Source organism: Falco punctatus, assembly GCF_963210335.1.
Source record: "Falco punctatus genome assembly, chromosome: 9".
Taxonomy (NCBI): Eukaryota; Metazoa; Chordata; class Aves; order Falconiformes; family Falconidae; genus Falco; species Falco punctatus.
In genome coordinates, this window is record NC_137589.1 from 53602637 (window position 1) to 53629455 (window position 26819).

The window sequence follows — 26819 nt, forward strand, 5'->3', positions numbered from 1 at the left end:
TTTGTGTAACCCCTGAGCCTAGTGGGTATTTGGGTTATTAAGTGATAATGTTGTAATCTGTATTGTAGCACTAGGGCTTGGAGGTTCCATGTATTCTCACAATATGACATGAGTAGCAAGTTGCTTAATATTTGAAAGGGAGATGTTCCTTGCAGGAAAAACCAACTGTGAGTAGGTGGAAGGTCAAGGTCTGTGGTGTACCAATCAGTGCTCACTGGGCACCAACAGTAAGTACCCTTTGGCTGTCAGCTGTTTTAATCAACATGCTGGTTTATTGCCTGTAATGAAAGAAAGGATCCTAGCCCCATTTTCTGTACTGTTACCTTACACCTCTGTATGACATGGTGGGATTAGCTGAATCTGGAACCTTCTCTTCTGGATTCACTGAACCATCTCTGGTCAGTGTGGTGTTTACATCTGGCACATAAAGGCACTTCTGAAGATCAGCTTTTGGATGGTAGGTTGATAAAGCAGTGTGTGTCTTCACTTCCTGCAGCCCTAATTCTGTCTTGCGCTGTGCATGCACAGGACTAAACCCATGTCCAGATTTGTGCTTGATGCAGTAGTATATCTGTGCATTGAATCGTAGGTTTATTCATAAACTCATTAAGGCTGTTTATTTAATGATTTGTATATAGGACCTCAGAAGGAAGCCTAATCTTTGAGGGGAGCCTTTAGGCTATGTTAGAATATAATATCCAACAGTAAAAATACCTGTAGACTTAGCTGCTCCCCCATCTCACTGACATGGTGCTTTGTAGATTTCCTGTAGGTTTCCAAATGTTACATACAAAGCATGCATAAAGAACTTTAGTTGTAGAATTAAGACCAGAACACATCAATTTCAGATTTACATTTATTTATACAACCAGAATTCTGTCTTTTGCATGTCTGGCTAACATACAGACTAGTCAGACATTTGTAGGATCATAATACCGACCCTCTTCCCCACCCCTGCAAACTAGCCAGGCCAGTAGCTGCTGTAATAGTACAATTACAGGAGCAGAGGATCAGTTAGGCAAAATGATTTGAAAAAGACTCCATGTATGTTTTCTGCTCCATGTATGTATTTGCTGGGATGATACTTCAGCTTTCATGCTTAACAGGAGAACATTTTCTCTGTGTGCAGACAGCTGGGACTGGATAAAGGACCCTGGGCATTAACGTGGACAGCCATTGATTAATATGGGTGGATGGTCACCTCTGAATTGATTATTGTAAAATCGGGAAAGTATAAAAAGGCCCAAAGGAAAAATCAACATATGATGCTGCCTGCATTGAAAATTATGCATGCTAACTGTGTATCACCAGCAACGGCATTTGGCTTACAATACGTTCAGCTAAAAATCAATTCCGAGGCCTTCAATGAATCAAGTAGTCTTTACTGGTGTGAATAGTAAGACTATAAAGTAAATTATTTCAGGACGGGGTCTCTGGAATGGCAAAGAGCATAAACACATCTTTACCCTTGCTAGGTTTTGTGTAAGATGAACTGTCGGTCACTATATATTTTCATACAGAGGCTGTGTGTGCTGAACACCCTTAAAGTTAATACTTACAGAAAACAGGTGCTGCAGGGAAGGTTTTGCAGCAGCCCCCCGCCCCACCCCCCCCCACCCCCCCCCCCCCCCCAAAAAAAAAAAAAAAAAAAAAAGGACCTGCTAGAAATCACCTCAGCTTACAGCCCAGAGCAACCCTGCAAAGTCCATGTGTTTTCTCCCGGGTTCCCCGGGTAAGCTCGCCAAGTGGTGACCGCAGCGAGCAGCCAGGGGCTGTGCGGGGCTGTCTCCATCTCCGCGGCGAGATGGTACCCGAGATTCCCGGGACTCTTTGAAAAAAAACAACAAACCCACAAAGAGCAGAGCCCCACGCTGCTGGATGCCATCTGCTCCCCCTCCGCAGCCGCTTACTCCGTGGCCCCTGCCAGCCCCGGACAGATGGTGCCCGTTCCCTCCCGGGGGAGCGGGGACCTCGCTCCGCGGCCCCGCGTGGGATGCGGGCCGGGGGTACCCGAGCGGCGGCTCCGGGGCGCGGGGCCCGGCAGGCGGGCATTGTCCCCGGCGGGAAGATGGAGGCGGCTGGCGGGGAGCGGTGACCGCCGTGGGTCCGGCGGGGCGGGGAGCGGGGGCGCGGGCGGGTGGCGGCGGGGGGAGCGGGTTTGGGGAGGTGGGGTTTGGGAACCTCCTCCCCAGGCTGCCGCTTGCGATGACCCCGGGGGGAAGGAGGAGGCGGCGGCAGGGGGGGATCGGCTCAGTGAATGAATGGGCGGCAGCGGCGGCGGCTCCCCTGCTCAATGGCTGCAGGGCTGAGACGCGCCAGCCCCGCAGCCGGTGCCTCCCTCGCCCTCCCGTGTTTTGTCTCAGGCTCGCCCCGCTCGGGGCTCCCCAGACATGTTCAACCAGCAGCAGTTCCAGCAGCAGCTGCTGCAGCTCCAGCACCTCCTTCAGCAGCAGCAGCACCACCACCACCCCGCGGCGCAGCAGGGAGGCCGGTAAGCGCCGCTACGCGAGGCCGGGGATCTCGGGCCTGTCCCAGGGGACCGCTCCCCTCCGCCTCCCGCCTCGCCCCGTGGGAGCCGCGGCGGGGCTGGCCGCCGGCCTGCCCCTTCCCCGGCGGGGAGGGCGACCGAGGCAGGCGGGGGCGCGCCCGGGGCCGAGCCGGGGGGCCGGAGGCCCGGGGGGCGGCGGGGAGGCGGCGTGCGGGGGGCAATGCCCGCGGACGGGGGCCGGCGCGGGGCGGCACAGCGCGCTGCGGGGGGGCGCCCGGCCGGGGGTCCTGCGGCCGCCTCCCGCTGCAGAAACGGGCGAACGCACCTGGCCGAGCCGCCCCGCGGGGACACGCACCCTCGTTCTCTCGTTACTAAGCTGAGGCCGTTTATTTATTGTCTTCCCGGCCGGGTCTCCTGCCCGGGTGGGCTAGCGGCGCGCCCCGCGCGGGCCGGGCCGGGGGCTGGGGGCTGGCAGGTGGCGTGTGCCGGGAACAAACCGGCGAGCGGGGGGGGCTCCTGCCGAAATGCGCCGGGCACAGCGGCTGCTCGGGCAGCGGCCGCCGGCCCCCGTGGGCTGCGGTTTTGGGGCTGACAGCGGTTCTCTGGGGTGATGCGCTTGTCTGCAGTTACGGTTACCTTTCAGGCCTTAAGCTCTGCAAATTCAAAGCGATGGGATGTGATTTTAAGGAGGAAGCTAATTCGTTATTTAATAAATTACAATAATTACTTTATAAGGCATGTGTCTCTGGGGTAAATGTGGTGAATCTCTCTGTTCTCCTAGAAATACCAGCCTCTGAATCTTTCTGCCATTATTACATGTCTTACGCTAGAAACAAAGCTGCCCTTAAGATGCCGGTATGGGGCTGACTGCTGGATAGCAGGGATGTGTGTGACACCTTTAAAAGTATGCTTTTTCTGATATAAATATCTCAGTGCCGAGACTGGAACAATCTAGAGCAGCAAACATGAAGATGAGCTGCTGTAAATTCTGTTAAGAGCATTGGGGTTTTTTTGTCAGCATGAATATTTTGCTCCGCGTTTACCTCTTCACAGCCCTGGCGGGTTTGGCTGTGTCAGCAGTTGTGCTTAGAGGTGGGCCTGACCTTGCCATCGCCTGAAGAAGCTCCTGCCAGTTTCTTCAGACTTTTCTCTCATGTCTGCTCCACCCTCCTTAAAAGTGGAGAGTTCTCCGCTCGCTCCTTCCTCCTCGTGTGTGAAATATGAAGGCCGTGCTTTATTTTTCCATCCAGTTCTTGGCAGTTAGGGGGCACCATTTAGAGTTGTGACCTGTCTGGCTCCGTGTGGGAGGCGTCGATTTTGGGAAAATCTGCTTTAAGCTCCTGAGAAAACTCCCCGGTTTTTAGAACTTACTTTTTTGTTGTTGTGTCAAATGTAGCTGCTGATCTAGATCGCTCGTTTCTACTGACAAGGGCTGCATGAGTCTGTAGAACTGCAGTCAGCTTCTGGGCTTTTTTTATGCTGCTTGAGAGGCTTTATGTGGGCTTGGTGCTAAGGAGTTCTCTCTGACCTCAAATTCCTTGATAGATAATCTGTCAGCTTTGGAAATTCCAGGAGAGTGGAAGAAAGAGGATACAGTGCCAGTGCATGGTATCTTTTCATGCACATATATCAGCATTTCAGATGTTCTTTGCTTCTCTGTTTTATACTTGTTATTCTTTGTGTGTATATATATATATGCACACACACACTTGTGCCTGGAATTGTATATATATGCTATATATACTTGTGCCTGGCATTGAAGGGTACAATTTTTATTGGGTTCTTATGATTAATGCCTTCTTTTCCAGGGGTTTGCCACCACCGCAACAGCAACAGATGCTGAGCTTACGGGCAACAAATCAACCATCGCTGCTCAATGCCAATCCCATGCTTCAGCGGGCCTTACTCATGCAGCAGATGCAAGGTACTGTCGTTATGGGAGACACGTACTTATTGGAGTTATTTAATCATCCTTCATGGACTGAAACATAGTATGGCTACTCCTTGCTGAACCATTGCAGTCCTTGTATTTGGCAGTTCTGTTTGTCATGTCTCCCCCCCCCCCCCCCCCCCCCCCCCCCCCTTCAAATTTGACCATAGCCCACATTACAGAGGTGCTTCAGTTGTTGAAAATCCCATATGCCCAACTGCTCACAACCGGGAGCAGCACTAGAAGGTGAAGGTATCAGGTTGGATACTAAATATGTGCCTTCCCTCTTAGACTTGGCAGAGAGAGTATTTTTTCATCAATATATTTAGATAAAATACTTTTTTTTTTTCTCCCCCCGCCCCCCCCCATTGGTTGGAAGGTTAAAACAATTTATTCCATTGCCTGTTAAATACACGCTAACAGTGTTTGCAGTAGGTGCTTGTCTTTGTCCAAACTTAGTGCAATACAAACAAATGAAGTATATTGTGGTGGAAAATGGTTTGGGTTTCAATTGTCTTGTGAAATTTCGATTCCCTGAAATGGCTGTCATTTGTGTGGCGAATAATACCAGTGTTCTTCCGTCACTGTTTTCCCACAAGTGGATTTTTTTTTGCCAGATGTGATGTTTTCAAAACAAATTTATGAAGCTGCCTTAATAATACCATTGCAAAGGTAAAGATATTAGGAGTACATCTGTGTCTTTATTGTTGCGCATGTCTTAACCTGACAGCTCTTTTCAACAGAGAAAATCAGTACCTGGGATAGTTTTAAAGTGTCTAGTTTAGATTAATGCCTGCGATTTTTATCTTGCCTGTGAATCATGCCCAGATGTGAAGACAATAGATTTATTCTGCATGTTGCTAACTCTCCTTTTGTTCTCTCTTGCCCGTTTAATGAGAGGGCTCTCTAGTGACTCCAGTGGCTCTCTACAGATCTCTCTCAGGTTGTAGGGAAAGTGGCAGTGAAAAAGGACAAGCCATGCTCCGAAGATTGGTATATATATTTGTGTCAAGAAAAAAGGTCTGATTCCATTTCAGTCAGCCACACTCAGATACGTTTGATGTTAGCATGGACTGACCTTTTCCCTAAAGCAAAACCTCTTATTGAGAAGTCACATTTGAATAGTATGCCAAGGACCTGGGGCAAATTAGATGCGAGAGCAGGATAAGGTATGTTAATGAATGCTCCTACATGCGCTTTGTCTTAGCATTGTTCCTCTTCTTTTCATCTCTACATGCTGAATTGAGTTGTGACTTTTCTTCCAATAATCTACACCACCTAGCCACAGGTAACATGTAATATGGCTGCAGTGTCCAGTGCGGCCCTTCTTAGGGATCTGAATTTTTTTGGTCATTCAGTTTTGGGTTACATGTAAGAATATCTGATGCTGTAGTATTTCTGTACCTGGGAAACATCAGCATAAATAATTAATTGACTGTATGTGGCTTCAGCAATGGGAATAGGAAGAGATAAATACTTCAAGTTGAAATAGATGTGTGGCTCTTTAAAGGCACTGAACTGAGAGCAGAAGATGATTTCTTGCCTTACAGTTTTTCAATATAGCAATATCTCTCTACAGTAAGAGATTATTTATGGTAAGTAATAAGGGATTAGATTACTGTTGAAGACAAACATGGAGGAGTATTTCCTATGGTGTTGCTGGCTTTAAACAGCGTAGCTCAGTTTTTCAGATTTTGGGTGCCTGTCTCCATTCTTCACTGCCCTGTTTTGACAGCTGCTAAAAAGCCCAGAGTATGTGCTAATTCAAGTGGCAGATAAAAAAGGTGCAGTGTAAGTCCAGGTTCCCAGAGTGGCAGACAGTTTCTGAGGGTATAGCTGAGGCATCTAGGCACTTCCATTCCCTCACCCGTGAAGTGGGGATAGCAAGGACTACCACTGTAAGAAATCGTTGAGACTTAGTTAATAGTTTGTGGATGCTGGAAAGAGCTGTTCAGAAAGCAGAGCATTATAATTGGAAATGGCAGAGTCTCATGTGTCAGGGTTTAGGTTGACATGTTGAGCTTGCATGACAACCAAGTGGCAGAGGACTGCGGAATCTTTTGTTTGGGAAGTCCAGTGTTGTTTTAAATGAAATGCTGTTGCTGGCTTGTGTTAAACAGCACCCATACCATGGTGCGGGCTGCCAGCTGCACAGATGTAGGATGAATTTTCCTTTTTCACAGCGAATTTTTGTAAATCGAGACCTTGTTTGTTGCAGACACAAGCACTACTGTGCTCAGATCAACTAATTGCTCTAATGATCTTAGCCTGCAGTGACAATTATAATTAAATAGCCTGATACATAGTAATAGTTGCTATCACATCAAATTGTTCTGTGGGTGCTGAAGAGAGGGTAAAGCATAGAGCACCCGTACAGTGCCCAGTAAAGGACAGGGTGGTGCACGGAGGAGCCCTTTACAGGTGGAAGATTTTTCTTTCTCCTTTGCACAGTGCAGAGTGGTGATATGCTGTGTGTTTGCATTTACAGGAAACCTACGTGGATTTAACATGACAGCGCCAGCACTGCAGCAGTTTTTCCCTCAGGCTACAAGACATTCCCTCCTAGGGCCACCACCTGTTGGGGTCTCCTTGAAGCCAACTCGGCTGGGCTTCCCGGGCCTTCCCTTCCAGCGGCAGAACCGGACTTTTCGCAAGGTGGGATGCTTGTTTCCAACTGTTGGGAGCTTTGTGCTCCTTTTGCACTTGCAGCAGTTGACTTATCATAGATGGAGAGCAAAACAGAAGGGAGAGTGCCTTACAACGAAAAGGGTTTTGCACCATGCTGCTGACACAGAAATACAGAAATAAGTCCATCCCTAAGGTTCTAGTGGTCCATATTTACATTTATAATGCAAAGGTTTCTTGTCATTTCTTGCCAGAGAGAGAGAATTCCTCATAGCAGAACTGTTTAAACCTAAGATATAAAAGGAACATTTAGAAGTACCAGCTTCAAAGTAATTAAAATAGAAGAAATCCTAACTGAGTGCTTTGCTCTTCACAGAGGCCAGAGTTCTGCCCCGTTAGCCTTCCAAAACAGTTTGTTGTTCCCAAACGACTTGGTCCTACTATGGATGTGTCACTCTGCCTCTTTGGGCCATTTCCCCTTTTTTTTAGGGTCATGATATTTGTTCATGTGGATTTTGTAAAATCTACAATGTGTTTTGTAAAAAACTTTCTCATTTTCCACCATTAAGACCTCTTTTATGTCCTGGAAGTGGTTCTTGGGTTAATTGACCAGTACGTACTTCCTCCTAGATTAGCTTTTGCATATTTGGTCCCATTCTGTCAAAAAGACATAGTGGATAAGGCAGACTTCCACTGTTGGACTGTTTTTTCTCCAGAGTCAAAAGGAACAGGGATTATTTTTGTCTATTCTTTTTCCCTGCCCATTCACCTCTTGCCAGAGTCCCTCTAAAGCAACCCTATTCTCCGCAAGCAGCTGGGTCTCCTACAGCTGCTACTTGAAAGCACTGGAGAAACATCATGGGCTGCCTGTGGAATGAACTTGCCTGAAGCAAGGCAGCCCAACATAAACTGCCTATTCCTTTCCTTTACTCTCTGCTGGAATTCCTGTTCCTGCCCCACAGTAAAACGCTGGTGTTTTGGGTGGTGTGTTGGGTTTGAGGACAGACCAAGCGCTGGCAGTGACTCTCTGCCCCTTGCAGGACTTCCAGAGGGTCCCTGACAGGAAGCGGGAACTAGATCCTGGTTCTTCATCTCAGGCACAAGGTGATGAGAAAGTGGAAATCCCAGAGGGAATGCAAGCAGGGTCAGAGCAGAACAATTCCTTGCCATCCACAGGTAAGGGGGAAGCCTGCCATGGAACAAATGCTTCTAGACATTATAAACTTCTCTTGGCTATTCCTGCAGCAAAGATTGGAGATTACTTTAGTCTTAGTCATCTATATTTCTCATTGTAAATGCTTAAACTGCCTGTGATAGTCCTCTGCTATGTGCTTCATACATCCTTTTTACCTGAGTATTTTTGGTTCTTACAAGCTAGCTCCATATGTCTTGCATGGAAGTCTCTCAGAAGTCACTTTGACAGTGAGCCCCGTGTAAGCTGGGGCGGGGGGTGGCGGGAAGGAAACTGGTTTGAAATGAAAGCTTCCACATTGCCTTACTTGTGCTGAACTCAACATCTCATGGAGTCAAACAAACAAAGCAGAACCAGTTGCAATCAACATGCTAATGAAAAGATGAGTTGAAAGAGTACTGGTATTCCACTCGTCAGAGCAGAAGCTGCTGGCGCTGCATCCTTTACAGTGTGGGATGCAATACAGATGTGGGGATGTTATTTCTGACTGAAGAGTGCCTAGTCTAAAAATGCAGGCATGTGACAAGGTTGTGGCCAGTGTATATGCAGTGGTGAAAATTACGTGGTTAAGTGACTGCTGTCAGACAGATATGCCACCTTGGCTTATACTAATGTTCCTATGATCTGGGCTCTTGTCACCTAGGTATAGCATGGAGACCCACTTAGTAGGCATAAATGTAGATTCCGTTCTGGATGACACCTTACACAGTAACATCTGCAATAAAGCTAAAATCTCTTAGGTTGTTACCTAACCTTATCACTACAATTCTCACATTCAGAGTAAGCAAACGTATAGCATTATTTGCTCTAACAGAGCTTTGTTGGCATTGGCCATTCGGTTAGGGAACATGCTCAAGGTGGCATGGTCTGCTTTGCTAAGGAGATCTCCTTCTGTGTTCCTGCAGAACCAAGAACTCCAACAGAATCTGTGTTGAACACTGAGCCTGCTGCAAAAAGACTGAAGAGGTATTTAATGAACAGGGTATTGAAATAGTTACTGTGTTTAGAATTATTGTCTAATTGTATTTTTTAATAATTAGGGCTGTACTGTACTGGCCTGATGCCTAGCATGTAGGAGGTATTTCAGATGCTCATGGACAATTCTGAAAGTCTCACGATGCTTGCTGAGATCCAGGGTGTTAGAGGGTCTCTGCTATGGGTGATCCAACTACGGGAATGAAAAATAAAGAGATGCGGCTCATGGAAAAGCGTGAGAAAATGGAGTTTGCTCATGCATTCTCCTGCCAGGATTCTTGTAAGCCACAGGGAGGTTCTTTTCTATTCTGATGTATTTATCTAATTTTCTTCCCTAAATGTCAAAAAGGGAAATAAGCAGCCACGTATCAGCGGAGAGGAAAAGCCTTGGATTCTGTAAGGTTACAGCAGGTGTAGGAGAGGGTCATTGATTCTGCGGCATGAGAAGGGGAAGGGAACCGGTACGCCCTAGCGTGGAGCGAGCGCGGTGCCCCTGCTGCAAAGCCTGTGCTGCCAGCACCGCCGGCCGGTGGGTCGGGGCGGCCCGGGGCAGCCCTGCTCGGGCGGGGCCGGCCGCCTGGGCCCTCTGCCGGGGCTGCACCGCCACCTAGCGGGGCGGAGGGCCGCCCATCCCGGGTCGGCTGCGCCCGCGGTGCCCCCGGCGCTGGCTCCTCGCTGGTGCGGAGGGAGAGGAGGAGGGAGTGAATACAGATTTCTGGAGGCATCGGTTTGAGAATTCTCCGACATATGTTAATGACTATGAGTCAGGACTCCTGGGCCCTCTTATCTTCCCTGCTAACAATTCACCGTGTGGTTTTGGACAAGTTTCTTCACCTCTCTGCTTCCCATCTGTAGATTAGAGATTAATGGCTAGCTTTAGGGACAATGTTCCAGTATTACTTTGATGTTCAGATGCTACCTTGATCATGTAAAACATTAAAGAGTGATAAATATTATGTGAGCAGGGACCATCGTGAATTATGGACTCTTGATTAGCAAGAAAGTGAATAAATTCAATTAATGCAATGCTGAATGCATTTCAGCGTATGCTTTGTAATCTGTTTGCCAAAGCTAATTTAATTTTAATTACATTAATATTTAGTAGGGTATTAATCAAAGTCCTGTTACATACACTGGAAAAAAATATCAAGCCTGGAGAATGACAGAGCTCACTGCAACAAGCCTGCTATTAGGAAAATCCTTTCCTAGGCAGTAGTTAGGGACTGCCAGATTTGATGCATATATTATGGCTGGTATTTACTCAGAATAGATCATTCCTGAGCTTTTTTTTTCTTTTTTTGAAGTGTTTGTTTACTTCCAATGAACAGATGATGGATCTCTGAAAAAAAATTACTGTTCTCATATTGCCCTTCACAGATGAGAAGGGCATTGCCCCCATCCCTGTCACAAACTTTTATTTTGTGTTTCACTGTTGCATTTCCCTTTGGCCAGGAATACCAGCCTCCTTCTTTATTTCAGGTTTTTCCCACTTCTGCCTTTTCTGCTATGTACCATCTGTGTACCTGGAACAACATCCTCATTCCAGTGCAGAAAGCACTTATCATCTTCAAATCCTCTTTGAACACCCACTTCTAGCATGGCCTGACAAGTATCTGTTTCTTCCTTAGATCATGATTGTGATGGCTTTCGCTCCCCTAGATTGCTCCTTAGATTTGCAGTTTAGACTGCAAACCCTTGCCCTGGAGTGCTGTCACCATCTGTGTGTGGTATAGCATTGAGTCTGCTGGCAGCACTTGACAAATAATGTTAATGCCAGACGCTCTTGTTTTCTTCGTGTTTGCACTGCCCAAACCCTGCTGCATATTTATAGCTGTGTAACCCAGTTACATTATCACTTATCAATCTGATAAGTTCTGCGGTACGTGTGTGTTTGGGTCACTGGATGCAGTACCTGTACAGTCTGCGTTCCTGGTTGTGCAGAATGTGCTGCTCCCTGTTACCAGAAGGACACCAGCGGGTGGGATATTGTGACGTCCTGAGAGAGAAGATGTTCAAGCCATGGTGAAAAATGTTAGCCCTGATGGGAAAATGGGGGATGGAGAAAGATACTGTAAAGTACACTTTGTGCCCTCTGAAAGTCAACTGTTCATTCTCAGCAGTCCCCTTGAGATCTTTTTTTCCTCCAGTACCAAGTCAAGCAAAGTCCTTTTGATCTGCGTCTTGTACAGTTCTGCACAAGCAGACTCTGGAACGAAACAGGACTGATAGGAATAGAGCAGGCAGTTACAATGAAATCCCTGTAAGACACCACTGAGAACCCTTGCAGTTCTGACAGGTCTCTGTTCCCTCATGCACGGAGCAGCCTGGGGTACTTTCTGGGTATTGCAGTCTCCCCGCAGGTGACTGATCAAGACAGGAGTGAGCTCTCAGAGCTCTTACCAAGAAAATTTCCTGTATGAACTTACTTACCTGCCGGCATCTTGCAGAAGAGGGCAGTGATCCACAAAATCAGTTGCAACCTTCTTGTCCAGACTATTTGGCTGCTGTTTCTGTATCTGTTGTAGAATGCCCATGCCCACTCTTCATTTTGTTTTATGTATTTCTGCTGAATCATTGCCTGAAGTACCACTTCCAGTAGCGTATTGAATTGGGAGTATAATGGAGAGTGTGGCAGCTTAGACTCTAGCCTGTGCCTTGGTGTGTCTTCTGAATCTCTTTGTCTGTAACATGGCAAATAACCTCATTTGCTTGATATTCCTAAAGTGCGACTGAGGAGGCTGCATTAGAGGATGCCACAGGCAGCAAGGAAGCAGGAGAGTCAAGCGCCCATGTTCAAGCTGATGGTGAGTTGCTGGGCCCTGTGATTTGCTCTTTTAGGGCACTCCTTGCTGGAACTGCACCTGTAGATCAGCATCCCTGGGTCTTGTCAGAAATATCCTTCCCCCAGCCATACAGAATGGGGAAAGGAGAAAGTCTGGTAACCAAATCCAAATATAGTCCCTTAAAACCTGTTGCCTCCCAAATGCAAATGACGGGAAATTTCCCTCTGTAATAAAGATTTCTTTGGAGAAAGGTTTGTGAACTGGGCTTATGGCCAATATCACTGTGAGGAAAGCTCCCTGACTTCATTCAAGTGCTGCTTTGTTTTTTCTTCCATTGCTCTGCTGATTTAACACCACTAAAAGGACTCTTTTCTTCCTAGGTACAAGCAATGCAAAGGAGTACACAGCTGAAGATCTCTCTAAAGAGAGGAAATTCTCTGAGGAACCAAAGGCTCCTGAGGTGAGTAGACACTGCACTGTGCAGGGGTGGTGCAGAGCATAGAACCTCCTCCTCCATCCCAGAGAAGCCCGTTGCCACTGGGAACCAGATGGCACCCACGTCTGGAGCTCTGTCTCCTGCTGTAAGCTGTTGTCCCTGGCAATAAGGCATACTATGTCTGCAATTAGTGCACAGTCTGCTCTGACTTGCTGCTTTTGTACCTCTGCTAGCCTGTGCCTTACCTACTGCTGGCTGTTCGTGGATTCTAGGGTTCATTAAGATTTTAGTATTCATCTGGAAAAATGGAAAGTTGAATTGAAAGAGCTGCTGAAAAATGCATGTGTTGAGGGCCATAGGCAAATATATCTTTTTATGTTGCTGAAGAGCAAGTGTAAGAAAATTCAGGTGATGGTAGTAAAGATGTAGCTGCAGTGGGACTTGCATCACAGCAGGTGTGAGCAGGTAGTAGAGTCTGTGCTTTTGAAAGGCAGCTTGGAAAACTGAGACACAGGTGAAGCCAGTAACCTGAGAGTCTTCTGCATGAAATAACTTGCCCACATGCTAGATGTTAAACCAGGACCTTAGGCTGTGTAAATCTGTAAGCAAAGATTCAACCCATGGTGCAAATCAGACTTGATAGCCTTCCATAATTGGAGGCATTTGTTGATGTGAGCAAATATATCATCCTGCCTATGTGTACAAGTTCCTTACCCCATCAGACGTGGTGCGGAGTTGCCTTTAGGTCTGTAGTGGAGAGACATGAGCTGATTGTGTCCCTTACCAACGCAGTTCGTTGTTCCAGTCTCCAGAGACTGGATCATACAGTGCCTACAGAGGCTGTAGAAATGACCATCTGTACTCACTGGCCTGGTGCTGTGACACAGGGATCGCCGATTTAGCAGTGTTGGGAGAAGGAGCCGTGTATGAGTCTTTCTGATCAGCCTTCTGTGGTTTCAAGCTTAAATGCATTTTCTGAAGGGGTAGAGAGCTTAGGTCACATAAAAAGCAGGTGTAATTTTTTAGTGTCTTCTACTGAGAGAGAGGACTTAATCTTGACTCCTTCTTTCAGCAGGTGTTGAGTTCTGGAGGTTCACTGAAAGTGACTATCCAGCAGAGCAGCGAGAGCAGAGCTATCAGTACAACAGCTCTGAAACCAGGGCACTGGACCTGCGAGGTGGGCACAGCTGATCCCAACCCTGAATCGGTCCTTAAATTCTACTGTTACATCTGCAAGACCAACTGCTGCAGCCAGCAGGTAGAAATCCACAGGTCTGACTGGGATGTGGGTGGTCAGAAGTGAGATAGATGGCCAGCTGCCGTGGGGACGTGCAGCAGGAGACTTGCTGAAACCGGGACACAAGGGCTCATGCTTCAGGAACAAGGACGATAAATGATGACAGGCATGCAGATAAAATAAACTTCTCCTGAAGGGCTGGCAAGCAACCTGCTAGGAATTGAATGTGGGTGGATGCACAGGCAGCCATGCTCCTAAGCTGTTATACCATTTCATTGTTAAACAGCAGCCGAGAGAACGGAAAGCCTAGCTTATACCTATTACTTTCTGTATTTTGAATACATTTAAACAATTTTTCTCCTAACCTCTCTCAGAATTTCCAATCCCACATGGCTGGAATTCAGCACCAGCAGCGACTTGGGGAGATCCAGCACATGAGCAATGTTTGTTTTGTTTCACTACTGCCCATGGTGAAGGAGCAGAAGGTGCCTGCAGAAAAAGATGGGTAAGTGCTGGTCTGCGCCAGAAAACTCAGTCTGAATGTGGACCTACGTGGGTTCTAAATTCCTCACTGCACCAGGGTGCCCCTTTGTTCTAGGTAAGGTACTAAATCTCTTTCTGGTTTCAGGAGCCTTAATCTTTTTCAGGCAACTTTCTTCCTGCTAAAGGATACCACTATTGACTTTGATATACCATATATTTTTTTTAATGCAGTAGTAGATCAGGTCGGAGGCTTGTTTTAACTGGTGCCTTTCTGTTAGCGTGAGCTAAAGCAACCTATATAAGTGACCGGGAAGGGGAGAAGATAAACCTGAGCCTGTAACGATAGGAATGCTGGGGAAAACAATGCCGAGAACAGATTGCAAACTGCAGTATTCCGTGGAGACTGTAAAAAGTTGTGACTTAACAGATATGTCCGTTGTCACTTCAGAGAGACCCAGCAGCGATGGTGTAATACTTGTCAGATACACTTCACAGGGGATCTAATCAAACATCGCAGGACCCAAGAACACAAGGTAACAACCGTAGCATGGATTTCACCTTTGCACTGATCTTTCGTGGGGATTGAGTGGAAGTGTCTAGCATCTCCTGTTCCCCAAGCAGCAAAGGAAAAGTGATTGGAGTGGAGAGATGCACATAAAGTTCTGCCAGTAACATCCTCACTGCCTAAGGGCACTGCCATGCTACCTCCTGCCTCTGAACACTGGCGTTGGAGCTTCCAGTTGTTGTGCTGTGTCGGTACGGCCTGAAACACCTCTAGTTTATAATTCTTGACTTTTCTCAATAAATATGGCCTGTCATACTCACCTAATCAATTGAATGGAGGACTTGGTGGGCAGCCTGTAAACTTTCAAGCTAAAATTCAGGCAGGCCATCATATTTATTGGCTCCTAGGGGAGAAGTGCCAGAACACCTTTTATAAGCCACGTTTGTTTTGCTCTGCATATTTTCCGTATTTTTGGTGGGTAAGAGCTAGGGAGTCCATTCTGCTGAAAAGATGACTCTGCAGTCTCCCTGTTTTAGATGCAGGACTGTGACTTTGTTTCACTCAAGATTTGTCTGCCTTCCTCCAGAATGGTGCCTCTTGTGACGTACTGAATTGTCCCTTTTTCCTTAGCTGGCCAAACGTGCGCTTCGTCCTTTCTGCACTGTCTGCAGCCGCCATTTCAAGACACCTCGCAAGTTCGTGGAGCATATGAAGTCCCCTGAGCACAAACAGAAAGCCAAAGAGGTAATATGGCCTGAGTGGAGAGCTGCGCAGGACTGGAAGCAGCTGCACTGTGGAGCAGGTTAACTTTCTGCCTCCCTGACTATTGCATGGGTGAAAGGAAGACATGCAGTTCTTCCAGCCCTCTTTTAATTTTCATCTTTTGCTGGACTTGAGTTGTTAGAGCCTAAGGAAATTGAGTGAAAAAGGTACAAGGAGTTAGATGGGTCTAGAAGCGAGATAGCTTTGTGCCTCTTGTGCAGTCCCTTCTACTCATCAAAAGCAGTCTGTTCAGAGTCTGGGGTCTTCTTGGTTAAATGGAGAGTGCCAAGTTGATCTGATCTTTCTTTTCTGTACCTGACAGGTGAGGCTAGGAGAGAAGGAGTTGGGCAGCCCAGAGGATTCGGAGGAGTTGATCACAGTGGATGCTGTTGGCTGTTTTGAAGATGATGATGATGAAGAGGAGGAAGAGGAGGGAGGAGCTGGTGAGGAGGAAGACCTTGATGTAGTGCTGACGGAGAATGAGGATTCTGCTACCAAGCAGGTATGCCATGCAAAAGGAGATGGAATGACTTTTCTGAGAATCTGCTGTGGGTTCCTGTGCCTGGTCGGTCTTGGCTGCTTGAGCTCAGGGTTTCGGGAGTCCAGTCAGCATTGTACCCTGCAGCGGGAGGGCTCTGGGGCTCTTCCAGAGCACGGGATGATGCAAAAGAGAATCGGGCATTACGTGTGGGATGCAGGAAGGTGTTTCTGCTGTGCTGTACAGCTCCTACTGGTGTCTTCAGACATTACCTTGTTGCTGAGGAGCATAAGCAACGTTTTTTCAAGGGAAAGAATTTCTGGTAACAACATTGATATAGTCTCTTTGACTAGCCCAGCAGTAGCTTGGTCTCATAGAAGACCTGTGTGTGGAGTTTTATCTTGATAAATGTCTTCCCAGTAGAGAGCAGTTACCAAGAAGGAGGTACATGGCTAAGCTACATCAGGCTTGGAGTGCAAGGGGTGTTTTTAACCCTTGTAATCAAGTGGCCTGCTGACATTGGGTTTTGTATCTGGCCTTAACCAGATGCTGTGCAACTCTGTCTCTGGTATGTGAATCCTCCGGTTTGCTCCCAAGCTTACCAGAAAAATGTGAGAGCCCAGGAAGGGATTTGGCATAGATACAGTAGGCACTAATGTTTTTTTGGTTTCCAGACTGGGCTGAAGGAAGTGTCTTTGGAGGATTACGAAGGAAGTGAGAAGTATTGTCCAGACACGGCCTATGGTAAGCAAGCAGAGTTAAGCACAAAGGCTTAAACACAGGGCCTTTTCTAGCCACATGCTGTATCTGAAAGAGAGGATGGTCTCTACCTACTGCTATAACGGCTTCTTGGGCTGTGGTGCTCCAGCATCTGCATTGGAGTGGTACAGGTCACTGCTGCCTGGAGAAAGAGCCAAATGTTGCTTTATTACTGTGTGATAAAACATAAGGATGTGATTGATGTTTGTCAGCTGCCTTTTGCTTTGAAGAAGAAAGGATGAGAGCCAGATACCTTACTAAGGTAGGAAATGGAACAAGCAGGGCAGGAATACTGAAGTAAGTAGGCAGCACATGAGGGATGCTCTGGAAAGATGGAGCCTGAAAGCATATTGATTGGAATGCTTTCCAACAGAAATGCAGCTTGTATAGAGATACTGCGCAGCAACGACAGTATCAAACTCACTGCTAGAGCCCAAACTGTGCATGTTTGCTCTGCTTGAGAACCCCCACGCTCTACCTAGCGGTTACTCAGACATGGTGCTGGACTGGTGGGCAGTGTTGCCTCCAGATGGCTGTCTCTGGTCCCCACCCTGTAAGCGATTCTGACTTCGAACCTCTCAACGGCCGCTCGCGTTGTGAGGAGGGCAGCTCTGCAGAGGCTGTTTTGTGCCCAAGGAGAGCTCTGTTTACACCAATCTTCCATATCGCTGTAACCTTCCACTATCGTGTGGCAGATGGAATAATGATTCATGCTGTGAATGTTCTCTGCGTGTTCCTCTTGCGCGCCTGCTGTCTTCTGCTTGGTTTGATCCCATTACATTAGATCACATGTTCTCTGTAGTTTTCCATTGTATTCTTTTTTCCTTCCGCCCCCCCCCCAATGCTCTGTGTAGTTTCTTTGCTCTGGCAGCCAGATTTCTCTCTGAATATCAACTACACAGCCATTCCATGGTAAGATGAGATATTCAGCAAGTCATCTTGCAAATCCCTGATTAACAGAAGCAAAGCTTTCCACTTTTCTCCTCACACTGCCCCCGCCCTTCCCTTTTAACATGCTTTCATGATTTGAGTTCCATTCAATGTGATCTGTGATTTCCCTTCCCCTCCCGTTTCGCAGGCCTGGATTTTCTGGTCCCCGTCGCAGGTTACCTCTGCAGGCTGTGTCACAAATTCTACCATAGCGACTCTGCTGCCCGGCTCGCACACTGCAAGTCCCTGATGCATTTTGAGAACTTTCAGGTTAGACCCTTTGGCGATTGCATGGCCTGGCATTTGTTACCCCTGTGCGTGTCTCTTCAGCAAATCCACCACGTTAGCTGTCTTGTCTTCATTTCCATCATCCTTGGTGTCCATTGTGCCATAGCTTTCTCCTGGTGTGCTCTGTGTTTGTCTCACATCAACCCCTGTAGATCTAAAACCAGTCCTGCTTCCTAGCTACTGCTGCTGTCATCTTGTTGCCCATTTCTGGCTGGAAATCTTCCTCAGAGTGTCTGCTCTGTTTGCTGAACCTGTGGAGTACATTGTTCAGTCTAGGCCTTTTCTCTGTTAGATCACAGGTGGGTCGAGATGGGGAAAGAATAAGAGACAGAGGCTGTTCCTTGTAAAGAAAGCTGGTTCACGCGCATCTTTTCATGCGATACTGCAGGAGCAGCTCTTTTAGCCAAAATTCTGGGTGTGATTCATCCACGAAGGGGCCTGGTGAAATCAGATGCCTTAGAAATCTGGAAATTTAACATTACAGACTGTGTGATGGAAGCTAAAAGTCGGTGAGAGTCCATTTGGTCCCCAGGGTCAGCCTGCAACAGCAAGTCAGTCAGTCTGTCTGTCTGCTCCCTTTTCCTAGAAACTCCTTAGCACAAAGCTCTGCCAACTGTCCCTTTGCTTTTCTGGCTCCACCTCAAGAAGCCGTAGTGCCCCTTGCTGCTTTTGTATCTAGAAGCTTTTCCTACTGGGCTGGCCTGGAATCTGCCTCCATCATTCTGTCCTTGTTGACTTGCCAGGGGGTGAGGGGCCTGGATCAGTACCTTGTGGTGGGCACACAGGGCTTGCACTGTCTCTGCCTTCTCCTGTGACCACTGCTGGGGCCCTGCCTGTGCAGGAGAGCGGTATTCCCTGACCCTGGCAAGGAGGGAGGCTCCCACACTGACTTTGTCCTCTGCCTGCACCCAAAACCTGCTCTGACAAATGCCGCTGTGCTTCCCTAACAGCTTTTGTTAGCATTTAAGAAAAAAACACCACCACCACCCCAACCCCCCAAAACTTTGTGTTTTCCTTCTAGTCTTCAGACAGGTTACCTATTCCCAGTCAACTGCCTCCAGCAAGGGGTGGGGTGCTGCAGAAGCCAGCGCTTAGAGCAGTGGATTTGGAACTGCAAGTAGCAGAAGATCGCAGCTGTTCCTTCATGGTTGCTCATCCTCTCCCACTCCTGCACCTTGTCATTTCAGGAATGAAGGAATCGGCCTTGCAGTTTTCCCAGCTTATTTTAGATTAGCTTAGAGTGAAACTGCAGCAGCAGTGCATATGCCTCCGTTTTGGCCCACTTAGAGCTGAAATCAAACGCTCTTCAAACGGATGTCGGAGGGATTATTTATGACAAGAGTCCAATGTTAAATCTGCAGGCAGGTAACTGTTATTCTTGGCTGCCTCGGTGCCTTGAGGTTGTCACTGTCTGAGTTAAATCACTGCCAGTTTCTGGGGTACTCTCATCAGAGTAGCTCAGCAGAGGGCTGCTGGTGAGGCAGGTACAGCATCACTGAAAACAAATCGGCGTGCTTGTACCTGCTTTAGTTCGGGTGCAACATTGTGGCTCGACCAATGTAGTCCCAACGCGTTACGGTATTCTGCACATCCTACTCTTTGAGGACAGAGAAGAAACAAGCCTCCAATGATAAACTGAATTACAGTGTAAAGCTGCCTGTCTGATGTGCTGTAATTCCACACTGCAGACTACGGTAGCACTGCTTAAGGCAGCGGTGGAAGCCAGTGCGCTCAAAGTAGTTTCCTTAAATTGTCAGGTCTAACACTAGTGCCAGTGCAAGGGACCTCGGCAGAAAGGTGAAGGTCAGTTGGTTGTGGAGGGAGCTGCTGTGGAAAAGGAGCTTTGTTTTACGCCTTTAGCTCACACTCTCTCTGTGGCTTGAAGATCAGATTCCTGCTGCATGTTAGGTAGCTGTACAGAGTTGCTGTTTTTATGGAATTCAGTCTTGAAAATGGCTAGTAGCCATTTCAATCTCTTTACGGACCTCTGCTGGCTCATCGTGATAGTGAGTGCAAATGAGTCATTTTATTGGTGATATGCTTACCTTTATTCTGTAGAGAACTTCGTACCTTGTAACAGGAAGATATTCTTGGGATCTTAGTGTTGCTGTCAACAGTTTCACTGTTTCACAGATTGTATCAACAGAGTGAAAAAATCTTAAGCTTTCGACTTAAGTCTTGCTTTATCTGATAAACATAAAATCACACCTCTGTAGCTGAGGGCAGTGCCTCATCTCAGGTATCCAGGGTACCTGTGCAGAGTTATGTCCTGGCAGTAGCTGAAGCAAGAGCTGCACTTGTGCCGTTACATCTACAGAGTCCTGAGTCTGACTGAGACTAACAGTTGGCAAAACATGATTTTTGTGTTGGGAGCCACAGATCTGCCATGCAGTCACTCAGCATTAAGTAATGCAAGAGGGACTTGAGTGTTTAATATCGCCACTTTTCCTCACAGGAGCCGACCCTTCTCTGCCTGAAAGCCTCAGCCCCCAGGCCAGGAGAGCTGCTGAGACAAGTCATGCCCCCTGCAGATTCTAGCTGCCACTCACCACTGTTTTTGTACAGGTTTTTCTGGACCAGCTGCTGCTTGCTGCAGTGACAGTAGCTGAGCTGGGCTTTCTCTCACGTTGTTTTGTTTGCATTTGCAGAGATACAAGGCAGCGAGGCATCATGCCACAGCTGCCTACCCCGAGGCTCCTTTGCATTCCCAGGGCTCCAGCTCCCAATTGCTGGATGATCCGAAACAGCCTCCTGCTACAGCAGCAGATACCAGCAAGATGAATGATGATCGTGGGATAGACAAGGAGGGTACAGAGCTGTCAGCCCTGCAAAAGCAAGCTCTGAGGTCTCCGGAGGGCAGGGGTGAGCTGGCCCCCTCTGCAGCAGAGGGCAAAAGCCTCGGCAGCATGACTGATGATGTGTGTGGAATCGCAGTGGTAGAAGAAGAAAATCTACAGGAAGAGAGCAAGTCCACTGCCGCTAGTGCCGACTGCCCGCTCCCCGAAGAGAACCGCGCCGCAAAGGAGTTGCTGGGACATGCTGTGTGCAAGGAGGAAGCTGACGCAGCCGAGCAAAGTGAAGACACAGAAGATTGCCAGGATCTGGGGAGCGGAGGGGGTTCAGGACAGAACGAGGCAGCCAACGCAGGCCAGGAGGCAGCAGCAGAGCCCTCCTCCCTCGCCAAAGGTGAGACAGCCAGTCTTACCTCTGCTGGGTGCAGACGCTCTACTAGGCGCAAACCCAGATAGAGTGGCCTTAAAGGGAGAGCCCTTTACATACGATATTTGCTGGAAATGTTTATTTTCTGAGTCTTTTAATAGAGCAAAAACCTTCAACTTTACTGCTGTTTTTATTTTAAGAATAAAATAAGCCTGGCTTTAGCGTGTCTAATACAGGATGGTGTCAGTTATTACTCGTACATTTGGGATACAGCAATTATGTGGGAAGACTGAGGCTTGGATTGTTGAACCTGAAAGGTAATGTGATTTACACAGTGACAAAGCTCGTGAAGTAGGTGGATGCAGACTTACTTTTCACTAAGAATTCTTTGTGGTTCCTCTCATTTCCTTCCCAGGCAGAGGAAAAGTTAATCTCTTGGGAGACTGTGCGCCCAATTCTGCTTCTCAGAAGAGTTTCCTTTCAGAGATGCACACTGTGTAAGACAAGCTAGGCAAGAATGCATCTTGGGTCCTTTGTTAATACTGCAAGGCTTAATACATTCTGTTCTCATAGTGGAGACCCTCGGGAACAAATTCTGTTTCATTCAAACTGATTTTAATAAAACAGATTTCTTATAAATAATTTCTTTAACTCGATAGAACAGTAAGACTTGCTTCACTGTGGTGGTGCCAGGCCATCCTGACAAGATCACAGTTTCAGACTAGAACACTCCTGCATGGTCTTGTCAAAATGTACAGAGGACCCTGCTCGCAGCCCCATCCCTCTGCTCCGGACAGTTAATGCTCACCAGGCAGCTCTGCCTCGCTCAAACACCCGAGCCCTTAACAGCAGCTCGAGGAGCCGGGCAGCTCCCACTTACAACTGTCAGAAACATCACCCTGGCAGCTCGTCTTACATGCTCGGAAGGGGACAGAAGCATCCAGACATCTGGGGCCATCTGCCAATACTATGTATGTAGCAGGTAACGCAAATGACAGAGAAGCTGTAGTTTCAAGGCAGGAGCTTGGCCTAGGGTTTCCCTCTCCAAGTCTGTCACCAGAGTCGCATCTGGGGGCAAGCCTGGAGACAGGACAGCCCCTGCCTACTGCGCTCTGTGAGGGAAGGGGCTAGAGCATGACGCTCCTTGCTTGGATTTAACAAAAACGCTGAGAGAATTTTTCCTCTTTGTGAAGAGGACCTGCCTGCAAACTACCTGCATTGCATCAGGTCTCCTACAAACAGTGTTAACCAAGTGTCAGTGCCAGGCTTGTGTTGGGGGAGCAGAAAGAATCGGCTCTCCTAGCCCCACCTGTGTGCCCTGCACCGATCACACTGCTAAAGAAAAACAGAACGTGGAGGTGAACGGCAGGACACAACCACCACAGGAAGGAACAAGTAACAGGCACAAGGTACCTCTTCTACTCAAGTTTTATGCTACATTGGTGACCAGTAAATGTCCCCTTAGCAATACCAATGGAAGGTTTGTGGCCAGACACTAGGCAGGAGGCTGTGATCCCTGCACGTCAGCTTCTGTATTCTGCTGCTCGCTCTGCTGCTGGAACTCCAGACGGGTCTGGCGGTTGGACTCCAGCAGTTCTTTCAAGCAGGCATGTAGATAATCATTCTTTTCCTCCAGGTGATCCAAGCAGGAGTTGATCTGGTCCAGCATGGAGTTTATGGCTGCATACTCTAAAAGGAAGGGAAATGAGAGACTGAACAACGCAAGTACATTGTCACTGCAGTCGGTGACGGCAGCGAGAGCTCCTGCAAAACACGCCCATGGCGTTCTGGCTGTGCCTTGCCTGCCTGCCGCTGGGTGGGTGAAGTAAAATGCAACTCAGTCCTGCCTGTGTGGTGTTGCCCGATCAAACGAGACCAAGGAAGCTGCAGGACTGGCAACAAGCGGCCCAAACCCCGTTGCTGGTGTATCCGACAGCCTCTGGTCTCGTATGTAAACAGCTGACCGCAGGCTGAGCACTAGCATGCAGCAATCTGCATTGCAACAACACCAAATAAATCCCAAGGACAAAGCGGCCTTTTTAGCTGCCTTAGGGATCACCTTACCTGATCGCGCAGGCACTTTGGCTGCGTGCCGCAGTGTTTGTGTTCTGTGAGTTACTTGTGTAAAGGCTCCCAGGCTGGGGTGCGCTTCACGAGGGCCTGGCTGGGGTCAGACTGCCAAAGCAGCACAGCCGTTGCTGTGGCAGGTGCAGGGATGAGCCCCAAGGTGCTGGTAGTGGCGCCGTTGTTTCCAAAGGGAGGTAAGTGTGGGGCATCAAGTTCAACCACAGGATTTTCACGCACCACTAAGGCTTTGGGTACTTCAGATTAAAACCAGACTCGTTCAGTACAATGCTGACAGTTGGCTCCCTAGGTCCAGTTTCTTACAGCATTTGTTTCAAGTGCAGAAGTGTTGGCCTCAGTACAACAGCAGTTCACAGCGATGCGTATTAGCACTGTGAATGACATGAAGATGGTTGTGCTACTGCAATGAAACACTTGCTTTTGGATCATGAAGATGTTACCAAGAGCAGGGGAAGAAAAAAAAGAAGGAAAAAAAAAAAAACAGCCAAAAAAATATTTTTACCCATTGCCCAAGCAATATTCACACAATCCTAAAGAATAACAACAAAAAAGAACTGAAAAAACAGCCGAGATAAACCTCTGCTGACAAGCTACTTGGGAAGGCTGGGGTGTTACTGGAGAGCCCAGGCAGAGCCAGCCCTGCGTTCCCCTCTGAAGCTGTGCGGGCTGAGCGAGCACAGGGGGCAGCCATCGAGCTGTGACCCGTGGGCCAGCACGTGAGGATGGTGGGCTGCAGGACAGGGAGGGATGCCTCCGCGGGTGCAGCGAGCCCACCCCCCGCTGGCTGGGGCCGGCTCCTCCGCGAAGCCAGGGAAGCGCTGGAGCCAAGGGTGGCACAGGCAGCGCCCAGCTGCAGCGCTGCTCTAAGCGAAGGGAGGACACAGCGAAAGCGAGGACGGGGATGTGCTCTGGGATGAGGGTCGAGCCGTGCTGCAGTGCCCCAGCCTCGCAAGCCCAGCTCCGCCCGCCGGCTGCCCCCTTGACACTCGTGTAGGCAGGTGCCCTGGTGCCCAGCACAGCCCACCCCGGGCGCTGCCATTACCAGCAGCTTTAGAACTATGAATATTTAAATACTGTAGTCATTTGCATTATTAACATCTAAGGAGAACTTTCATTATAAGAAAACAACGGTCCTCCTTTTCTTATACTACTTTGGAGCCATTCACAGCAGCGTTGCAGCCTTCAGTTCTTTGGAGAATTGCCCATGTTGCATTTAAGCTTGCATATAAAATGTTAGGCCTTGCAGGTAGATGCAGAGGTGGCATTAGAAGCAAGAGCACTGCTGATGTCCTTACATTAAAAAACAATCCCACAACCACATTATTTCCGAAAAGGTGCCAATTGTTAGTATTTTTCAAAGCCTGTTTCGAGGTATGCGAGAATGTCCATGAGTTAGAGCTCTCTACTTCAACCCAGTATTTGATGAAGCGCATTCCAATGAAATGGTGAGCAGAGCCCAAGCAGATACGGTAACTACTTCTGCCAGGTGATGTCCATCACCTTGGCAAGCAGTCTGTAATCACACCAGGAACTAATTGTTCTCGGTGTCTGCAGCTCAAGCAAAAGCTATGTAAGTTGTGCAGCTTTGGGAAGTGAAAAAAATGTAACCATTTTAAAATAAGCTGTAAAAACATTTTATCGTTTTGCCTTCTGTTAGTTGCAAGTTTGGTGTATTTTTGTGGAAACATAACCTCATCCCTAACCAAAACGCTGACCAGGAGTATGGCAACAGCATTGTTTACTCCTCTGCATTCTTACGAGAATGTTGCCAAAAGTCAGGTTTGCTATGTAAGCTCAAGGCGGTGTCACAGCTTCAGCTCCTGGACCAGGAAAGAGCTGCGGCACAAAGCCCCGCTAAACACAAACAGAACAACTTAATGTAGAGCCTTGATGTAGATCAGGTTGAGTGACTTTCTCTGTCACATCCGATGTGTGTCTCGGCTCTTGGAAAAGCTTGAAAGGCAAATCACGGAGGCGATGCAGAGCAGTGAACGCTCTTGGCAGGTTTCACGTTCTTGGTTGGTTTCAGGGCAGAAATGATGCTCCTGATGTGTCTGACCCGCAGCAGCCGGGACTGTGAGGTCCCCTTGTGCGGCCACACCTGGCAGCGGGATAGCGCTTTGGGAAACGGTGTAACGGCACCGTTCAGTGGGATGGTGCTTTGGGAAATGGTGTAACGGCACTGTCCAGCGGGATGGTGCTTTGGGAAACGGTGTAACGGCACTGTCCAGCGGGATGGTGTTTTGGGAAACAGTGTAACGGCACCGTCCAGCGGGATGGTGCTTTGGGAAACGGTGTAACGGCACCGTCCAGCGGGATGGTGCTTTGGGAAACGGTGTAACGGCACTGTCCAGCGGGATGGTGCTTTGGGAAACGGTGTAACGGCACTGTCCAGCGGGATGGTGCTTTGGGAAACGGTGTAACGGCACTGTCCAGCGGGATGGTGCTTTGGGAAACGGTGTAACGGCACTGTCCAGCGGGATGGTGCTTTGGGAAACGGTGTAATGGCACCGTCCAGCGGGCACAGCGCACAGTCTGAGCGGTGACCAGCACTACACGCCGCAGCCCGGCCGCCGTCCCGCATCCCCCATGGGGAAGCAGGCAGCGGGCTGAGCACCGGCAGGGACGCGGCACCTCGGCACCGCAGACGAGTCCGAAGCGGCCCCGCCCGGTTCCTCCCCCCGCGCGGTGACCGCTGCCCCCAGGCCCGCCCCGCCGCTCCCGCACCTCAGCACCCGCCCTGTCCCGCTGCCAGCAGCGCACACGAGCAGCTCCTCACAGGAGAAGGCGAACACACGGCCCGCGCCCGCCCGACGGCGGCAGCCCCGGCCCCAGCGCCCCGGGAACGCCCGGGCCCGGCCACCCGCGCCAGCGGCCCGCCCTGCCGGGGGCGGCACAGCGCCGCGGCTCCCCACGCACCTTCCTCCCCGAAGGCGTCCCCGTCCCCGTCCCCGTCGTCGCTGCGGCCGGCGCCCCCCGGCGGCACGTTGGGCTCCCCGTTGGGCCCCGCCATCCCCCGCCGCGCGCCGCACCTGCGCCCCGGCCCCGCCCTCACGGCGCGCCGCGCGCCCGCCGCGCCGCCAGCCAATGGGGGAGCTCGGCGCGCGCGCGTCACGCAGGGCGGCCGGCGCCGGGGTAAGGCCTGTGGTGAGCGCGCGGGGCGGGCGGCGCTTCGCTCACCTGCGGCGGGTGCTTCCCGCCCGCGGGGCTGCCCCCTGCCCCACGGATGTCCGCAGCCCGCCCCGGGCCTGCCCGCCCCGGCACGCAGCAGCGCTCCGTGCACTGGGGCACGAGGCGGGGCTGCCCCCGGGGCCGCCCCCCCGAGCCCAGCCGCGGTCGGCGGAGCCGGGCCCGCAGCGCTGCTGTGAGGAGCCGCCGCCGCCGCGCGGTGCCGAGGCCGCCGCAGGGGGGGTTCCCGCCGGCCGCCCTCCCCCAAGGCACCGGCGCCCATCGCGTTGCCCTTGGCCCAGCGCCGCGCCTCGCTCGCCCTGAGGAGGCCTGATCGCTGCCTGGCCTCGTCATCGCCACCCCCGGGAGGTGCCACCGGGATGAAAATAACTTCTAATTAGAGCACTAATTCAGGCGGCGCCCCCGCTAACGGGGTATCGGGGCGAAGAGGCTGCGTCCCCGCCTGGCACCGCCGCCAGCCCTGCGCCGTGCGGGGCCGGGCCGCGCTGCGCCCCCAGGAGGGCGGCCGAGCGCTG

General features: G+C 49.6%; 2 protein-coding genes across 7 annotated transcripts; one reads left to right on the plus strand and one right to left on the minus strand.

Annotated features, from left to right (window-relative positions):
• The first annotated feature begins 1694 nt into the window (after positions 1 to 1694).
• Positions 1695 to 21263, plus strand: CIZ1 (CDKN1A interacting zinc finger protein 1). 6 transcript variants are annotated; one of them, XM_080402594.1, is made up of 16 exons: positions 1695 to 2100; positions 2364 to 2491; positions 4297 to 4412; positions 6907 to 7073; positions 8084 to 8219; positions 9141 to 9201; positions 11935 to 12014; positions 12374 to 12453; positions 13502 to 13687; positions 14041 to 14171; positions 14598 to 14682; positions 15285 to 15398; positions 15739 to 15918; positions 16569 to 16638; positions 17732 to 17853; positions 20327 to 20513. In XM_080402594.1, the coding sequence occupies exons 1-16, from the start codon at positions 1879 to 1881 to the stop codon at positions 20468 to 20470; spliced, it is 2022 nt and encodes a 673-aa protein (XP_080258720.1). In that variant the 5' UTR covers positions 1695 to 1878; the 3' UTR covers positions 20471 to 20513. The 6 variants fall into 6 exon arrangements, with proteins under 6 accessions (XP_080258720.1, XP_080258721.1, XP_080258718.1 ...); XM_080402592.1 differs by lacking the exon at positions 20327 to 20513 and adding an exon at positions 20583 to 21263 and having other exon boundaries at positions 1702 to 2100; XM_080402593.1 differs by lacking the exon at positions 20327 to 20513 and adding an exon at positions 20520 to 21263 and having other exon boundaries at positions 1705 to 2104.
• BBLN (bublin coiled coil protein) lies at positions 21202 to 26703 on the minus strand. The gene is made up of 2 exons (XM_080402682.1): positions 26035 to 26703; positions 21202 to 22719 (listed from the first exon to the last, which is right to left on the minus strand). The coding sequence occupies exons 1-2, from the start codon at positions 26564 to 26566 to the stop codon at positions 22526 to 22528; spliced, it is 726 nt and encodes a 241-aa protein (XP_080258808.1). The 5' UTR covers positions 26567 to 26703; the 3' UTR covers positions 21202 to 22525.
• Positions 26704 to 26819: the final 116 nt, after the last annotated feature.

Excerpts from the sequence above, each read along its gene's own strand:
- CIZ1 (XM_080402590.1), top strand. The coding sequence starts at position 1,879 with ATGCCATCTGCTCCCCCTCCGCAGCCGCTTACTCCGTGGCCCCTGCCA. Across the intron at positions 2,101-2,363 it reads GGCGGGGAGCGGTGACCGCC|GCTCGCCCCGCTCGGGGCTC; the intron begins GTGGGTCCGGCG and ends GTTTTGTCTCAG. Across the intron at positions 4,413-6,906 it reads ACTCATGCAGCAGATGCAAG|GAAACCTACGTGGATTTAAC; the intron begins GTACTGTCGTTA and ends TTGCATTTACAG.
- BBLN (XM_080402682.1), bottom strand. The coding sequence starts at position 26,566 with ATGGGCGCCGGTGCCTTGGGGGAGGGCGGCCGGCGGGAACCCCCCCTG. Across the intron at positions 22,720-26,034 it reads GGACGCCTTCGGGGAGGAAG|AGTATGCAGCCATAAACTCC; the intron begins GTGCGTGGGGAG and ends CCTTCCTTTTAG.